Genomic DNA, 19318 nt, shown 5'->3' with positions numbered 1-19318 from the left:
TAATTAGCAAGGGTCCTGACTGGTGATTTGTGCACTGTGTTTTGTTGCTGGACTGAACAATTAGTGTAACTGTTCTCACCTCATGCCATTGACATAGCATTTCACTTGTAACAAACTACCAGCTTCGGGCTTCTAACCAATATACAGAGCCTAATGTTGATGTTATAATGTATTTAAACAGAGGATCAGACAGCAACTAGAATCGAGGATGGGTAACCAGAGTTTATTGAAAACTCCACTGCCTGTGTTTTAGTGCACACAAAGGGTAGAATTTAATCCAGGCCACAGGAATCTCCTGGTGACAGTCCCTCACTCCCTTCTTCGGGGATAGCTGGCCAGCAGCAGGCCATTCCCAGGATTAAGGGAGCATCTGGTGGGATCCTTCCCCAAGAGCCGCTGACCAGACTGTTGCCAGCAGCTCTCCATCATAAGCAGTGTCACTGCAATAAAGGCAGCTACATGGCATGCACCCAGCAGGAGATGACCTAGGGTCAGCGAGAGACCCAGGCCATAGTGAGTGAGAGCAAGGTGAGGGTTCACTGGCACTGGCTGAGCTGACAAGGTCGTGGGAAGGATGTGTGAAGAAAGGGTGGGGGTGGCTATCAGAAGGCCCCACCTTCCCAATGCAAAGGATTGGGTTAGCAGTAGTGGGATGAGGCATCTAATTGGACATTAATTGGCATTGGAGCAGAGAGGCCACCGACAAACCTTTCTACCCAGGACTTAGTCAGGACTGAGGTAGGAACATGATGGGGTCCTCACCCAACCCACCGTCTAGTTCTTCCCTCCAATGCAGCACCAACAACATGCAAGAACCATCCAGGACAAAGCAACCTGGTTGATTGGCACCACATCCACAAGCATCCACTCCCTCCACCACTGACACATCCAAAATTCAACAGCAAACACTGCAGATGCTGTAAATCTGAAATAAAAACAGAAGATGTCAAAAATCCCCAGCAAGTCAAGCAGCAATCTGAAATATTAACTTGGTTACTTCATCCAGAGATGTTGCACATTGAATAACATTTACTTAATAATGTTGACTGCTTGAAAAATTACACCAAAAAATCATTTAACATCATTGTAAGGACTAACAGTATGACCCATTTGCAAGTGCTAAAACCAATATTTATTTACACATGAGGCTCAGTACTTTGCAGGCAAAAGTGATATGTCCCTACCTTGTACCTTTTTCACTGAGTATGGAGATCGCCAATCCCTGTTGCATCCCCCAACCTGCCTGTTAACTCAGACATTAATAGTTCCTGTTGAATCTCCATGCCAGCTAGACTCCAAACATTCGCATCCTCTGCTCACATTCTATAAATCATTGCTTCCTTTCTAAAGTTGCTTTTCTTTTGTAGCTTAGCTTAGTAGTTGCAAGGCAAAATGTTTCAATTTCGTGTCTCTTTATAATAACGTTTAAATCTATGTGTTGATGTTGCGGTGCATCTGTGCCACTTTTTCTGCTGTCTATATGTTGTAACTCCGAGTCTGCTAATCAGAATTAAAGAAATAGGAGTAGAGGTCTTGCCCTGTCAAGTGTACATCTTTATTCTCTCAGATCATGACTTATTTTCTATCCTTGCTCCACTTTTCCACACTATCTTAATATCCTGTAAATCCTTTGTGTCCTAAAATCTACCAGTTCTGAAGAAGAGTCACTTGACCCAAAACATAGAACATAGAACATAGAACATTACAGCGCAGTACAGGCCCTTCGGCCCTCGATGTTGCGCCGACCTGTGAAAACCAATCTGAAGCCCATCTAACCTAAACTATTCCATTATCATCCATATGTTTATCCAATGACCATTTAAATGCCCTTAAAGTTGGCGAGTCTACTACTTTTGCAGGCAGGGCATTCCACGCCCTTACTACTCTCTGAGTAAAGAACCTACCTCTGACATCTGTCCTATATCTATCACCCCTCAATTTAAAGCTATGTCCCCTCGTGCTAGACATCACCATCCGAGGAAAAAGGCTCCCACTGTCCACCCTATCTAATCCTCTGATCATCTTGTATGTCTCTATCAAGTCACCTCTTAACCTTCTTCTCTCTAACGAAAACAGCCTCAAAACCCTCAGCCTTTCCTCATAAGACCTTCCCTCCATACCAGGCAACATCCTGGTAAATCTCCTCTGCACCCTTTCCAATGCTTCCACATCCTTCCTATAATGCGGTGACCAGAACTGTACGCAATACTCCAAGTGCGGCCGCACCAGAGTTTTGTACAGCTGCAACATGACCTCATGGCTCCGAAACTCAATCCCTCTACCAATAAAACCTAACATACTGTACGCCTTCTTAACAACGCTATCAACCTGGGTGGCAACTTTCAGTGATCTATGCACATGGACACCGAGATCTTTCTGCTCATCCACACTACCAAGAATCTTACCATTAGCCCAGTACTCTGTATTCCTGTTACTCCTTCCAAAGTGAATCACCTCACACTTTTCCGCATTAAACTCCATTTGCCACCTCTCAGCCCAGCTCTGCAGCTTATCTATGTCCCTCTATAACCTGCAACATCCTTCTGCACTATCCACAACTCCACCGACTTTGGTGTCATCCGCAAATTTACTAACCCATCCTTCTACGCCCTCATCCAGGTCATTTATAAAAATGACAAACAGCAGTGGCCCCAAAACAGATCCTTGTGGTACACCACTAGTAACTGAACTCCAGGATGAACATTTCCCATCAACCACCACCCTCTGTCTTCTTACAGCTAGCCAATTTCTGATCCAAACCGGTAAATCACCCTCAATCCCATGCCTCCGTATTTTCTGCAATAGCGTACCATGGGGAACCTTATCAAACGCTTTACTGAAATCCAAATACACCACATCAACCGCTTTACCCTCATCCACCTGTTTGGTCACCTTCTCGAAGAACTCAATAAGGTTTGTGAGGCACGACCTACCCTTCACAAAACCGTGTTGACTATCCCTAATCAAATTATTCCTTTCTAGATGATTATAAATCCTATCTCTTATAATCCTTTCCAACACTTTACCCACAACCGAAGTAAGGCTCACTGGTCTATAATTACCAGGGTTGTCTCTACTCCCCTTCTTGAACAAGGGGACACCATTTGCTAGTCTCCAGTCTTCTGGCACTATTCCTGAAGACAATGACGACATAAAGATCAAAGCCAAAGGCTCTGCAATCTCCTCTCTAGCTTCCCAGAGAATCCTAGGATAAATCCCATCCGGCCCAGGGGACTTATCTATTTTCACACCTTCCAGAATTGCTAACACCTCCTCCTTATGAACCTCAATCCCGTCCAGTCTAATAGCCTGTATCTCAGTATTCTCCTCAACTACATTGTCTTTTTCCTGCGTGAATACTGACGAAAAATATTCATTTAGCACCTCTCCTATCTCTTCAGACTCCACGCACAACTTCCCACGACTGTCCTTGACCGGCCCCAATCTTACTCTAGTCATTCTTTTATTCCTGACATACCTATAGAAAGCTTTAGGGTTTTCCTTGATCCTACCTGCTAAAGACTTCTCATGTCCCCTCCTGGCTCTTCTTAGCTCTCTCTTTAGGTCCTTCCTGGCTAACTTGTAACTCTCAAGCGCCCTCACTGAGCCTTCACGCCTCATCTCTACATAAGCCTCCTTCTTCCTCTTGACAAGAGATTCAACTTCTTTAGTAAACCACGGTTCCCTCGCTCGACCACTTCCTCCCTGCCTGACAGGTACATACTTCTCAAGGACACGCAGTAGCTGTTCCTTGAACAAGCTCCACATTTCAATTGTGCCCAGCCCCTGCAGTTTCCTTCTCCACCCTATGCATCCTAAATCTTGCCTCATCGCCTCATAGTTGCCTTTCCCCCAGCTATAACTCTTGCCCTGCTTTATATACCGATCCCTTTCCATCACTAAAGTAAACGTAACTGAATTGTGGTCACTATCACCAAAGGGCTCTCCTACCTCCAAATCTAACACCTGGCCTGGTTCATTACCCAGTACCAAATCCAATGTGGCCTCGCCTCTTGTTGGCCTATCTACATACTGTGTCAGGAAACCCTCCTGCACACATTGGACAAAAACTGACCCATCTGAAGTCCTCGAACTGTAGCGTTTCCAGTCAATATTTGGAAAGTTAAAGTCCCCCATAACAACTACCCTGTTACTTTCGCTCCTATCCAGAATCATCTTTGCAATCTTTTCCTCAACATCTCTGGAACTTTTCGGAGGCCTATAGAAAACTCCCAACAGGGTGACCTCTCCTTTCCTGGTTCTAACCTCAGCCCATACTACCTCAGTAGACGAGTTGTCATCAAGTGTTCTTTCTGCCACCGTAATACTGTCCTTGACTAACAATGCCACACCTCCCCCTCTTTTACCACCTTCCCTGATCTTACTGAAACACCTAAACCCCGGAACCTGCAACAACCATTCCTGTCCCTGCTCTATCCATGTCTCCGAAATGGCCACAACATCGAAGTCCCAGGTACCAACCCATGCTGCAAGTTCACCCACCTTATTCCGGATGCTCCTGGCGTTGAAGTAGACACACTTCAAACCACCTTCCTGCCTGCCGGTACACTCCTGCAACCTTGAAACCTGATTTATGACCTCACTACTCTCAACCTCCTGTACACTGGAGCTACAATTCAGGTTCCCACCCCCCTGTTGAATTAGTTTAAACCCTCCCAAAGAGCATTAGCAAATTTCCCCCCCAGGACATTAACTCTGATTTCTCTCCACAAGTGCTGCCAGACTTGCTGAGCTTTCCAGCAATTCTATTTTTGTTTCAAAAATCTACCAATTTCAGTATTGAAAAATGAAGAGGACACTTGGTAGTATGTACTCTCTGACAGTGTTAACTCGACATTATGATAATTCTACATTCCTCCCCTGAGACTTTTCCATTTGTCATTGATGCTCTGTAACTACAAAGCTGTAAAAATAAATCCTTTTATCTTGTTATTGAGAGCTTCGATCTCACTAAGGAGGTTTAAGCTAATCCACATCAAACAACCTGCTTTGAAAACTCTGATCACGTTTTCACAGCTATGGCAGCAGCTGAGACAACCCATAATATTTTAAAATTACCAACAACAGTCTAAATAAGGCAACCTATAATATTCTTTTAAAAGTCAATTCATTTCATCTCCTGATGTTAACACATGCTTTTGAAAGCTCTAAGACCCAGGTTCATATCTTCACCAAAGCTGACCAGTTCTTCCTTTGTCAATACCCTATCTTTGCCCCAGGTTCTTTTGTAAACCATCTGTTAGGTTGAGATACAGGAGTAAAAGCTTTACCCTACACTCCATCAGTGACAGAAGTAAATATATCCATCAGCTGAGCCTCCACAGCTCTCTGGAGTAGAAATTTCCAATGACTCACAAAAGAAACTGCATTAATAAGCATTGCATTAATATTTTAAATGCTTACGTTTTTGGCTGCAGCATGATGTTTGGGCAGGCCACTCATAACTTTGGTTTTTCTAAATGTATCTATAACTGTCAGTTTCTGAAGGCTGATCTACATTTTATACTCTAGCCCCTGCTGTTGCCCAGGAGTTTCCAGTCAGTCTGCAAGGAAATATCCTGCAATGCTATCATTTCTTTTCTGGGCTAACCCAACCCTGGGCGATAGCAAGAGCTGCAGATGCTGGAAATTGAAGTCAACACAGTGTGGAGCTGGAGGAACACAGCAGGTCAGGCAGCATCAGAGGAGCAGGAAAGTCGGCGTTTTAGGTCGGGACCCTTCATCAGGACTGGGGAGGGGGAAGGGAGCTGGGAAATAAAAAGGTGGGGGTTGGGGCTGGGTGAAGGTAGGTTGGGTGGTGATAGTGGATGCAGGGGGTTGTGGAGTTTGGACAATGGGAAGGGTGGGGCGGATAAGTGGGAAGGGAGATGGACAGGTTGTGTCAGGTCAAGGAGGCGGAGATGAGAGGGAGGGCTGGACATGGGCTGAGGCCAGGGGTAGGGAGATTTTGAAGCTGGTGAGCTCTATGTTGAGGCCATTGGGCTGCAAGCTCCTGAGGCGGAATATAAGGTGTAATTCCTCCAATTTCCGTGTGGCCTCATTGTAACATTGGAGGAGGCCCAGGATGGACATGTTGTTAAGGAAGTTGAAATAGCTGGCAACCAGAAGGTGGTATTGTTTGGAATGTACAGAGTGCGGATGTTCCGCGAATCGGTCACCAAGCCTGTGCAAGGTCTCCCCGATGTAGAGGAGACCACATCGGGAGCAATGGATGCAGTAGACCAGGTTAGAAGATGTACAGGTGAATGCCTGTTGGACGCAGAAGTATTGTTTGGGGCCTTGGATAGAGGTGAGGGGGTAGGTGTAGGGGCAGGTGTAGCACTTCCTGCAGTTGCAGGGAAAAGTGCTGGGGGTGGTGGGGTTGGTGGGGTATGTGGAGCGGACGAGGGAGTCGCAGAGAGTGGTCCCTACGGAAAGCAGATAGGGGTGGGGAGGGAAATATCTCTTTGGTGGGGTCTGAATGTAGGTGGTCAAAACATTGGAGGATGATGCGTTGTATTCAGAGGTTGGTGGGGTGGAATGTGAGGACCAGAGGGGACTCTATCCTTGTTGTTGTTGGGGGGAGAGGGTTAGAGGGCGGAAGTGCGGGAAATGCAGGAGATGCAGTTGAGGGTATTATGGATCATGGGAGAGGAGAAGTTACGGTCCTTGAAGTAGGAGGACATCTGGGATGTCCGGGAGTGGAACGCTCCATCTTGGGAACAGATGCGGCAGTGGCGGAGGAATTGGGAGTATATTGCATTTTTGCAAGATGGTGGGTGAAAGGAGGTGTAGTCTAGGTAGCTGTGGGAGTCGGTGGGTTTGAAATAGATGTAGGTACTGAGTCGGTTGCTGGAGATGGAGACGGAGAGGACCAGGAAGAGGAGGGAGGTTGTCTGAGATGGTCCAAGTGAATTTGACGTCAGGGTGAAAGGTGTTGGTGAACTGGATGAACTGTTCGAGCTCCTCACGAGAGCACAGGGAAGCACCGATACAGTCATCAATGTAACGGAGGAAAAGGTGAGGGATGGTGCCAGTGTAACTACAGAAGACCCCAACCCTGGGCTTCAAGTTTCACAGAATTATGTTGAACTGACTTCCCCACATTGTTATTACAGCCTCTGCATAATAATATGGCAAAAGAAATTTTTATTTGAGTCTCTGCAGACACTTTGCAAATATGAGGAGAAAACATGAGATATACATTATAACAAATCCCTATTTAAATGTGACTTATTTAAATGGAGTGGTATGGTGTTTAGCACTGCTGCCTCACAGCACGAGGACACAGGTTCAATTCCAGTCTCGGGCGACTGTCTGTGTGGAGTTTGAACATTCTCCCCGCGTCTGCATGGGTTTCATCTGGGGCTCTGGTTTCCTCCCACAATCCAAAGATGTGCAGGTTAGGGTGGATTGGCCATGCTAAATTACCCATAGTGTCCAGGAATGTGCAGGTGAGGTGTATTAACCACAGGAAATGCAGGGTTACAGGGCTAGGCTAGGGTAGGGATATGGTCTGTGCGGGATGCTCTTTGGAGGGTCAGTGTGGACTTGATGGGCCGAATGGCCTGCTTTTATAACATTATTTTGTTTCAACATTTTCAAAGATGTAGTGATAATATATTTATTTAATGTTGTTTCACTTAAACATTGTTTTCTATGGATGTCCTGTTCTGTGACCAGCTAGCTCTGAAGATCTTTCTAACCACGTTCAGTCCTGGAATGCCCCCAACCTTCCTGCAGTTTCTGCTCCTATTGTCAGTCCCTCTCCTTGCCTCACACAATTCAGCACCCATTGCTATACTCTGTTGTTACTTTTAAACTCTCCCCTGTGTTCATTTCTCTCCTGGCTCCTGTTCTGAACTTGCATTGAAGCGTAAGGCTCTGTCTAGTGGCCTGTAATCATTGGTACATGTAATTCTGCCATCACTGCCTAGCATCTGCCATTAAATTGAGTGTGGTTTAGTTAAAACATCATCAGGTGAGTGTAATTTTAATATGTTACATTTATATTGTATTTTGGGGCTCCTGTAGTGCAATGACAGTTTCCCAACCTCTGAGCCAGGAGACCAGGGTTCAAGTTCAAAATTTACTAGATAATACCAGCAATGAGGGATTTTATATGCAAGGAAAGATTTGAGAAATTGTGCTTTATACCCCTTGGAACAGAGAAGATTAAGAGGTGACCTTATTGAGATTTTCAATATATGAACAATTTTGACAGAGTAAAGAAGGATATTCTATTTCCACTAGTTGATATGTCACTAATGAATGGTCATAATTTCAGGATTGTCAGCTGGAGAGCTCGGAGGAGAAACTTCTTTACTCAAAGAGCCATTAGAATTTGGAATGTGCTGCCTGGGAGAATGGTGGAGGCAGATTCCACAGGAGGTTTCAAAAGAGAGCTGGATATATACTTAAAGGGATGAAGTTAGATGGCTACAGAGGTAGGGCTGGTGAGTGGAACTAGCTAGGTAGATGTGTCAGGAGCTACTATATGACATGATGGGTTGAATGGCCTCCTTCTGTACTGCAAAATTCTCATCCCCACCTTCTCCAGAGGTGTGTAATAAAATCTCTGAACAGGTTGGTTTGAAAATATTTTTGTATTATATGACGGGGGCTCCTGTAGTACACTGATAGTGTCCCAACCTCTGAACCAGGAGGCCTTGGTTCACATCCCACTTACTACAGAGATATGATCACATCTCTCAAAGTGTTGATTACAAAATCGTTATTTTGCATTTCTTCTATGCTTGAAATTTATTTTTAAAGTTTATTTATGAACATAAGCATCAATTCCAACTTGATGATGTTGTAAAGTTGTTATCTGCTGGGAAAGTTCCTGAAGTGCTTAATTTTACAATGTTCCTTTCATATTTAATGCTCTATTTTGTCCTGCAAATTATTTCAGCTCGGGATACACAGTACTGCACATGTACGGTACAGGATTTAGACGTGTGCATTCTTTACTCTGAGCAAGCAGTATCCAAAGGAACCTTTTATCATTGATTTCTGTGGGAACTTATTGTTCACATAATCTGATTTACTTAAAGTTATGATTTTCAGGAACACAATCACAACTGTAAGTGAAGACCTATTGTCTGTCAGGGCAAATGTTTTGAGTGCAATTTGACTCTTCTTTTGGTTTTGAAGATAAATCATATTGAACTTGAAACATTAACTCTGTTTCTCTCTCCAGAGATGCTGCCAGACCTGCTGACTTTCTCCAGCATTCTCTGTTTCAGATTTCCAGCATCTGCAGTATTTGTTTTAATGTACACGTTATCATTTCATGAACTGCTATGGAGCATTCTTCTTTTCTCCAATTTTACTGTTTTTTAGCTGCTCTTTATTTTCAATTTCCTCCTCCCCTTTCTGAAGATGTTAACCTCCTGCTGCTTCCACATGCAGCAATCACATCCTTTGTTTTCAGTCTTAATCTAATGAATTAGGCAAGAACAATATATTGCTATTACATTATATTCTATTCTAATGAAGAATGAGTGTATCTGACTGTGAAGGATTGCTGTCCAATCTTGTCTGGCTCTGACATTCCTCCCTCTCTGAATTTATCTCTGTCCCATTCCCTGTCTCTATCTGAATCATTCTTTGTCCCACTCCCCCTCTCTTTCTGAATCCGTCTTTGTCCCATTCCCTCCCTCTCTCTGAATCTGTCTTTGTCTTGTTCACTCTATCTCTGTCTCTGGATCTCTCTTTTGTGCTCTCTTGAGCGTTGTGTTTCTCTGTCTCTTATTCTCACTTTCCTTGTCTCTCTCTCTTTCTCTTGCACTTCCTCTCACTCAGCCTTCGTCTCTCTCTCTCTCCCTCTAACTAGATCTTATGCTCTGTTTCTTTCTGTCTGTCTCACTGATCCTCTACCTTGTTGTTTCACCTTGTTTTCTTTCCCTTTCTCTTCATTCCTTTTGCTCTCTTCCTTTCTCACTCTTTCTCAATTGAGCTAAATCTTGTTCTGTCTGTCTTACTCATACTCTCACTCATCCTTTCCAACTCTTAGTTTCACTTTCTCTCCCACTTGCTGTTTCTCTTACTTTCCTTTTCTCCCACTTTCACTCTTGCCTTCATTTTCCCTTTTTCCCACTCTCACTCTTTCCCCCACTGTCTGTCTACATTTTACTCATACGCACTGTCAATACCAAAAGAATGCTACACTGTTGGTAAATCCATTAAAGTTTCACAGTAGAGTCACCACTTTCTTTAACACAGGCGGGGTTTCAAGGTTAGGTATTTTGGGAACAAAAACAGAAGTTGCTGGAAAAGCTCAGCAGCTCTAGCAGCATCTGAGGAGAGAAATCAGAGTTAACGTTTCGGGTCCAGTGAACCTTCCCCAGAATGATATTTCATGTACTGGAAGGACTCCAAAACAAGAGAATGCCATTTTAAAATTACAACTGGGCCATTCTGGGATGACGTGAAGAAATATTTATTCACACAAATAGTATTAGGAACCTGGATCTCTCTCCCCACAAAAAACTATAGATGCTAGAAGTCACTGAAATTTACAAGACCAAAATCAGCTTTTTTTTCAGCTGAGGGTGTTGAGGAATATGTAGCAAAGGCAGATGAATGGAGTTAGGGTGAAAATCAGATCTAATGTAATAGAATGGCGTAACAGGTTAAGGAGCTGAATGGCTTGCGGTGTTTACTTATGGGTGAATATTCACTGGAGGAACTAGTTTTCCTGCTCTAAGGATTTACAATTTTTCAACAACTGTTTATCCTTGTTTATTAAACTGTTTATTTACCTAGCAAGACCAGGTAAACTGAAGGGCAAGAATAACTGAGCTACCTCAGAAAAGTTACTCGTAAAAAAGATAAGGAGGAATTTTACGAACCTTTCAATGACCAACTTATTGTCTTACATTTTGCTCAGGATGAATTGGTGGAATCTGAGAAAAGCAGGAAGCAGTTGAGTGAAGAGCTGCAGAAAGTCAAACAGGTGAGGAATTACATCCCCAGTATATATTGAGAATGTAATATGGCTGTTTATTAGGTAACCTATGGGGGCAGTATGCATTGCCCCACCAGGCCATGTATACATTGGTTAGATGCTGTGTCAATGACTAGGGCTTTCTGGTTTTACACTCACTACTCCATTAGTGTTCCTCAGCCTATGCATTTCAATTTATTTTTACTGCAGTATATTCTGGAGAGATTGTGGTTTTGTCATTTCAAATGATGATACGTTAATTGGAGTGAACAGCTTGGGACCTTAGAATCTTGTGGTCCATTATGTCTGTGCCAGCTCTTTGAAGGATATATCCAATTTGTCCCACTTCCCTGCTCTCTCTCCTGAACATTTCACCTTTTCAAAGTATAGATTGGATATTCTACTGAGGGAGAACTTAGCAAATTGAATTTGTCCCGGTTGTACTGTTCTCCAGATCCTATGGCATTGAGAGACACCCTATCAAAACTCCTGAAATTGATGCAGTGCTGCACTGTCAGTGATATTGCAGACTGTGAGGATTATACACCATCTATACAGTTCAGTATTATTAGGGGAGGTGATGGCCTCGTGGTATTACTGCTATACTTTTAATCCAAAGTACCAGGTAATGTTCTAGGGACCTGGATGCAAATCCAGCTATGGCAGATAGTGGAAATTGAATTCAGTAATAAATTGGAATTAAGAATCTAATGATGACCCTGAAATGTTGTTGATTGTTGGAAAAACCCATCTGGTTCACAGATGTTTTTTAGGAAGGAAGGTGCCGTCCTTATCTGATCTGGCCTACATGTGACTCCAGACCCACAGAAATGTGGTTATCTTTTAGCTGCCTGATGGGAAATTAAGAATGGGCAACAAATGCTGACCCAACCAGTGACCTGTGAATGAATAAAGAAAATCAATAGGTTTTATACAGACAGGCATATTTCTAGATGGAGTGGTGGGGGAGAAGGTTAAGTGTTGCAAACATAATGAAACAAGAGGTCTTGCTAGGTACAAGATATGGATAAACATGAGTTATAGGTGTGCTTCAGTGGGTAAGAGAGAACCTGGGCCTCTGGTTGAAATTGCTGCAGTTTCTGCCAGGACAGTACTGGAGACACATCCTGCCAAATCTTCAAAGGAGCAGTTACAGGGAATGTTTTTGAGATGCTTGTTGCTGAGCCACATTAGTAATACACAGCTTTCTCAGCCATGTAATGGCAGATATCTGCTGTGCACTGCCACAGTATAAGAACAGAGACCTCCTATTAGTTTTGTATCATGTAACTGTTCCTGCTGCTTTGGGGTCCATGCTCTGGTTGGCAACCCTGGACTTCCACGGGATGTATGTTGGTCCATGATTCTGCTTGGCACAATACTGCAGAGGATTATCATTGCCTTCAGAAGGAGGGCTGACCGGGACATGCTCCCACTCTTATTGCCTGCCATCAGGTGTATTGCAAGGGTTTACAGGTTGAGAGTCTCTTATCTTCTGTGGCTCCAAGAGGGACTTGAACCTAGGATTCTGGCCAGTGTTAGAGACATTATCCACTGCAACACAAGACCTCCTCTAGGTACTGTTAATTATTTATAAAAGGAAAGATTGGCATTTCTGTAGCACCTCTACATCAGAAAGTCTGAAATATGTTGCAGCCAATGAAATACTTTTGCTATGAACGCTGGTGTTTAATGTAAAAAACACAGCAGCAAATTGGTGCAGAGCAAGCTCCCACAAACAGCAAGGTGTGAATTACAGAATAAATTTTAAAAGAGATTCTAGTTGAGGAACAACTAGAAGTCAGGACGCTAGAGAAACGGCCCTGTACCTTTTTGGAATGGTGGCGATGGGATCTTTTACATCTACCCGAGAGGGTGAATAGTGCTTTAACAATGCATTCTGCACAGATGATAATTTTAATTGGGCTCTATGTTTTCCCCAGAGGAGGAGGAGCTCTTCATAGAATCAGGTGGAATATAAATGCTGAACCAGACCAACCAGCTAGCAGGTGTGCTCCACACGAACCTCCTCCCTCCCTTTTCATATCACCCTAACAGAATATCAACTGTTCTCTTCAATAAACAGGCTTTTTAAATCTTATACAGATTAACACTTGTGTTAAAATAGCACAGGGATGCATTAGGCAAAATGCATTAACCATTGTGCTGTCTGCACATGTGGATTGAATCAATCTGGGACTGGATTGTGCCAAGTACTCAGACCTGGTGGAGAGAAGGTTACCAGCAGTGAATTATAATTTTGATTCTTTTCTTAACATCTTTTGTTTTAAAGGAATGCACCCAATTAAAGATTCCAAACCAAATCACTACTGGTCAAAATCAGTACCATTTGGACTTTTTTTTTCAAAGATTCTATTGATATTTAGAATTTTTGAAAATTTCAGCACAAGTGGTCAAGCATTCATGTCCAAGGAGAGAGTTGTGCTCTGTTATCATGGATACTTTACCCTTAAACATCCCCATCTTCCCAGATAACATGGTTGCTGGCTCCTTTCGATATTACAGCTGTTTGAACTGTTACCAGTAGTTTTATTCCTCTCCTCACTTGCTATCACGTACACATTGTACAGTCTCTGCAACATAGTGTTATTGTGACACTCCATGTATAATATGCAACATGTGCGCTATTCTGTAAGAAACATACTCACTCCTGTCTAAATAAAATCCTATATATAGAGGACTCCTACCTATGTGAAATCACACATGTAACTATCATCTATATAAAATCCTATATATAACACACTCCAATCAATAGAAAATCCTGTGAAAACACACTCCCGCCAATATAAAATCTCATGTGCATTACACTTTTCACTTTTGCATCATTTGTATAACACAGTTCAGCATTACCTTGCCAATAATCCAAACTATGTACATGAAATGCAGGACAATTTTTTGCACTATGTTTCTTGCGGCTATTGGTGTTTAATTTCTTTGTCGCGTGTATAGTACATGGGAATTTCGTGCTTGCAAGGTCAGTAGCTTCACTGCAAGAGAATGTTCACAAGCATAAAAGCCTCACAGTTGTTGGCAGAATAAACAGGCAAAACTGAATCCCTGCGGGGACAAGGCTGTTTTTTTCATGTTCACATAGCTGAAGCATGTGAATTGATAGTAAAACAAAGCAGATGTGCACTTGGGGCTGTTGTTAGGGCCATTATTAAAGAACTTCAACTGTAAAACATTATTTAGAAATAATTAGAGTCCATAAAAAGGCAATGTATAAATGTAGGTGTTGCTGGTATTGACTCTGCTGACTGGATCAGGAGATTTATTGTGCTACACTTGTCCGTTAATACATTAGGAATGCAAACTGGAATTTCCTCTCATCGGAATAGCAGCAAGCGTGTGAAGCAGCTTCCTGTTGTTCGGTTTCTGAGTTTCTGGTTTTTTTGCAGGATGCCTTCGGGGAACAGCCCCTGCATTTGTTCCACTAGAGGCTGGAATGCTGCCCTGAACTGCCACGCACCGCGATGTCACTTTCATCTCTGACTGAGAACTGGCCAGTGACTTTACAGATAAGGCCATTCAGCCCAACAGGTCCATGTGTCACACAAACCTCTGCTCACCAACCTTCAGCTAACTGACCAACGTAACCTTTTCTTTCTTTCTCCCTCTTGCAGCAATACCTCTGACTATGACTCTAAGTTGCCCTTCCTAAGCACTCCATGATAAAAATATTTCTCCTCCATTTCCTATTGGATTTATTATTAATGGTGACCTCTATTTCCGAGATTGTGATTGTGAAACAGAAACATGTTCCCTTTGTCCACCTTGTTGAAGCTCTCCATAAGTTTTGATGGTCAGGTCACATCTTCAGCCATTTCTGCTCAGCCTTTCCTGAGGAAGAACTTCACAGTTTGTGTATCTAGATCTCTGCTACACCCCATTGCCAGATGCACAGAAGATCTTAAAATGATGAAGATTACGCAGTACAAAATTATCAGCAGTTTTAAGCCAGCACAAATTACACTAGTTGTTTGCTTTCCAGAATCAGTAATTGGGATAGGTCCCTGAACATACTGAAATTGCTCAAATACTGGATGATAACCACAGGTCCTGGGGTCAGGTTTCATCCTTCAAACAACATCACTAAAACAGATTAACTGGTCATTATCATATTGCTGTTGTGGGAGCTTCTTGCGCTTCTCACATTACTGCAGCAACTGCACTTTGTTGACTAAAAAGCACTTTGGAATGTCCTAATTTCATGAAAGATGTTGAGTAAATTCAAATTTCACTATTTTTCTTTCCTCCAGAAGTTGTTGCTTTATTCCTGACTGGTTTCTACAGTAGTCGATTCCTACAGTAGTCCCCAGCTTCCCCCACTGGTCCCCAGCTTCCCCCATTGGTCCCCAGCTTCCCCCATTGGTCCCCAGCTTTTCCCATTGGTACCCAACTTCCCCCATTGGTCCCCAGCTTCTCTCATTGGTCACCAGCTTCTCCCACTGGTCCCCGGCTTCTCTCATTGGCCACCAGCTTCTCCCACTGGTCCCCGTCTTCTCACATTGGTCACCAGCTTCTCCCACTGGTCCCCGCCTTCTCTCATTAGTTCTTGGCTTCTCTCATTGGTTCCTGGCTTCTCTCATTGGTTCCCAGCTTCTCCTGTTGGTCCCCGACTTCTCCCACAGGGCCCCGTCCTCTCCATTGGTCCTCGTCCTCTCCCATTGGGCCCTAACTTCTCTCATTGGTTCCCAACTTCTCCCAGTGGTCCCTGACTTCTCCCACTGGGCCCCGTCCACTCCCACAGGGCCCCGTCCTCTCCATTGGGCCCTAACATCTCCCACTGGGGCCTAACCTCTCCCATTGGCTTCCAGTTTCTCCCGGTAGTCCCCAGCTTCTCCCATTGGGCCCTGTCCTCTCCCACTGGGCCTCGTCCTCTCCCATTGGGCCCTAACGTCTCCCATTGGTTCCAGACTTCTCTCACTGATCTCCACCTTCTCCCATTGGTCACTGGCCTCTCTCCTTGGGACTCAGATTTTCTCATTTCTTCTAGCTTTTCCCAGGGCCCGTGGCTTCTCCTATTGGTTCTTGATTCCTCCATTTCTCCCATTGACTCCGGGTTTCAGGAGTTCAATGTAGTTGACACTTGCTTCTTCCTGGTGGATTTATTTCATTGTTCACTTTCTCTTGGACATGGACACCTATGTGTATATTTAGAATCATTGATCAGTATAGCACAGGAAGAGGCAATCTGGTCTATTGTGTGTGAGCTTGCTATTTATGAGAGCAAGTCAATGAATCCTATTCCCCCTTAATCTAATTCTTTTCTGAAAGTTACAATTGAATCTGCTTTCATCGTCCTTTTGGGCAGCACTTTCCAGATCATAATTCACTGCATTAAAAATTGTTTCCTCATGTTGTCTCTGATTCTTTTGCCAAACACCTTAAATCTGTGTTCCTGATTACTGACCCTCCTGCCAATGGAAACAGTTTCTCCTCATTTACACTCACAAAACCATTAATGATTGGGATACCTCTATCAAATCTCCTCTTAATCTTGAACAGCAATAGTTCTGTTTGATCACAGGGAGTATGGTGGGCAGATTTTCCCCCTACATGGACAGATCCTGTATTTGGAGGAGCAGCAAAAGTCAGGAGGGAGAGACCCTACAATTGGACAAGCTGGAGGAGTTATTATGACCAGTCAGCACAGTTTCAGGAGGCCATGGCACCAGCTATTCAGCCAGGTAACTCCTGGGAGCTCAATAGGAGCCAGGGCGGAGGGGAGCAGGGTAACTGCTTATCTAATAAAGGAGTTAGCGAGAATGAAGGCGGAGCCCTTGGAAATCGGAAGGTAGCCCCAAAAAATCACAAAGGAGGCCTCAGAAGAGTCTCATAAAGAGTCCTTGATGAAAAGGAAATGTTTGGACCCCTGTGTGGGGTGCTCATGTTGAAATGATAGGTTCTCTACCCCCGCAATGATCCAGGTCTAACTCATGGCCTTAGTAACCATCACCTCTCTTCATTCTTTGGGGATAGCTGTTGACTTTGTGCAGCCTGTTTTACATTTCTGCCCAATTTATGGTCCCTAAAGGCTGGGCAAAGGGCAAAGAGCATTAATCCTGTAATAGGGGGAGGACAGGGCCCAGTGGGAAAAGCTGGGGACTAACGGGAGAAGCTGGTTAGGGTTACCCCTAACCAGAGCCAGCTGGCCACCTTCAGAACCATGAGGTTTTATCAACAGCAGGCTGCTTACTGTCTATCATTGGACAAAGTAAAAATCCTGTCCCACCATTGTTTGACAATGGGCAATAGGAAATGTGTGAAATATCAAAAAGGAGGGTTGCCTATCCCATACTCCCTTTGAACTGAATATCTCACATGAAGAGACAGCATTACTGTAGACCTGGAGTCACATGTAGGCCAGAGCAGGTAAGGTTGGCAGATTTCCTTCTCAAAAGGATGCTGGTGAATCAGGTGGATTTTCTGATGAAGGGTCTAGGCCCGTAACGTCAGCCTTCCTGCTCCTGTGATGCTGCTTGGCCTGCTGTGTTCATCCAGCTCTGCACCTTGTTATCTCGGATTTTTATGACAATAGTTTCATGGTCACTGTTACTGAGATTAGCTTTCAGTTCTGTGTTGATTAATTGAATTTAAATTCCACTAGCTGTCAAGGTGGAATTTGAACCAGTGTGCCCAGAGCATTAGCCTGGGCCTCTGGGCTGATAGCCTAGTGACATTAGCACGGTGCTACCATCCCCTTCCCTGTTGAGCCCTGTAAGAATTTTGGAAATTTCAATGGGATTACCTTTCATTCATGTAAGCTCTAGAAGATGCTGAAGGATCTGACCTGGGAGGAGGATTGTAGCCTGGGTTGTTATTGTTGGAGCATCAAGCGTTGAGAGGTGAGCTATAGAAGTGTATAACATTACAAGGGGCATAGATAGGGAGCATAGGAAGGCTCTTTTTTCTTTTGTATATAATAACCAGGGGACAAAGCCTTCTAATTCTCACCTTACGTCTAGGAGGAGAGATGACAAGAATATCTTTCATTCTGAAGTGGGCAGGGGTGTGGAGCTCTGCCGGAAAGGATGATTGAGTCAGAAACTTGTAGAATGTTTAAGTAGTATTTAGACATTCACTTGTGTGCCATAGCCACTAGAGCTATGGGCCATAAGCTGGAGAAAGGGATTAGAGTAATCAGATCTTTGTTGACCAGCACAACCACGATATACTAGGTCCAATCTCCTCATAGGACTACCCACCATTTCAGGAATCAGTCTAGTCAGCCTTGTTGTGCTCCCTGTGTATCCCTTATTGGGTAAGGAGACCAAAACTTTGCACAATACTTCAACTGTGTTTCACTGAGATTCTATGCAACTGCGGCAAGACGTCTTTACTCCTGTACTCAATCCTCTTGCAATTACTACTAACATACTGTTTTCTTTCCTAATTGTACTGCAGCTGCATGTCAGCGTTTAGTAGCTTATGAACAAGAACATCCTTGTTAGCAGCTTGTACTGCTACCACCACTCAAAATTATTCGGTGGCAGTTATAGGGCCTGTTTAAAAACACTACAGTTTTAGTATTCTTCCTGCAAGCTAGCAGCTCCATAACGCCAAATCTCTGACAACCCGGTCAGAAATAAGCCATTCAGACCAATTGGTCTTTAATTCAGTCTATGCCTGAAACCAGACTACAACCGGGTTCCTCTCCCAACCAGAAAATATTCACAGAGGCTGGCGAGGGAGAAACTGCTTGTGATTATTGTTAAAGTGAATCTCAAATGTTTAATTTAAAAGGAATACAGCTGCATACAAGGCCTCTGCTCATTAGTGAGGAGTGCCAGATAATTGCTCCATCCATCACCACTTGCCCCAAAGTTAGATCTGATCAGAAGGTGCTTCACCAGAACCACAGGGTGCCTATTTATCACATTTATTATCCAACCTAGCCATCAGTTTTGTGCCTCACTCATCAAACAGTGTGCCTTATTACCTGAGGATAAATGTTATCCATCTCCAGTGCTGTGTTCCAGCTGGGCCCTGGCCTCTGGTGCGGTTTTGCAGCCTGGCTACAGGAGCAATGAAAGAATCCAGTCTATCCCTTGGTCTCATCTCCTGTATAGGTGCAAAGGAACCTGACAGCAGGATTTTAGACCATTATAGACTGTCCACATCACTTTCTCTAAACAGGGAGGTTATATTTAATCACATGATTTCCCACGTTAAATGCATCCACAAGTAACTGCTTTTGAAAATGAATGAACCTTAGGTGTGAAATAACTCCACAGAGGCCGGTGTCTATCACCAAGTCACCCTTTATTTACACACAAACAGACTTTGACTTTACTACTGTCTCTTCAGAGTGAGCAGAACCTCTGCCACTCCTGTTTATATGTG

At 43.7% G+C, this 19318-nt stretch overlaps 1 protein-coding gene across 1 annotated transcript in view; it reads left to right on the top strand.

Annotated features, from left to right (window-relative positions):
• Positions 1-19318, top strand: part of stxbp4 (syntaxin binding protein 4) — a 208635-nt gene that overhangs the window by 130403 nt on the left and 58914 nt on the right. Inside the window, exon 11 of the mRNA XM_048610619.1 lies at positions 10895-10960. Within this exon, the coding sequence (XP_048466576.1) occupies positions 10895-10960 (66 nt within the window). The remainder of the gene's footprint in view (positions 1-10894; positions 10961-19318) is intronic.

This window comes from Rhincodon typus, chromosome 23 (assembly GCF_021869965.1).
Source record: "Rhincodon typus isolate 14 chromosome 23, sRhiTyp1.1, whole genome shotgun sequence".
Taxonomy (NCBI): Eukaryota; Metazoa; Chordata; class Chondrichthyes; order Orectolobiformes; family Rhincodontidae; genus Rhincodon; species Rhincodon typus.
This window is presented reverse-complemented; position numbering and strand designations above follow the sequence as displayed.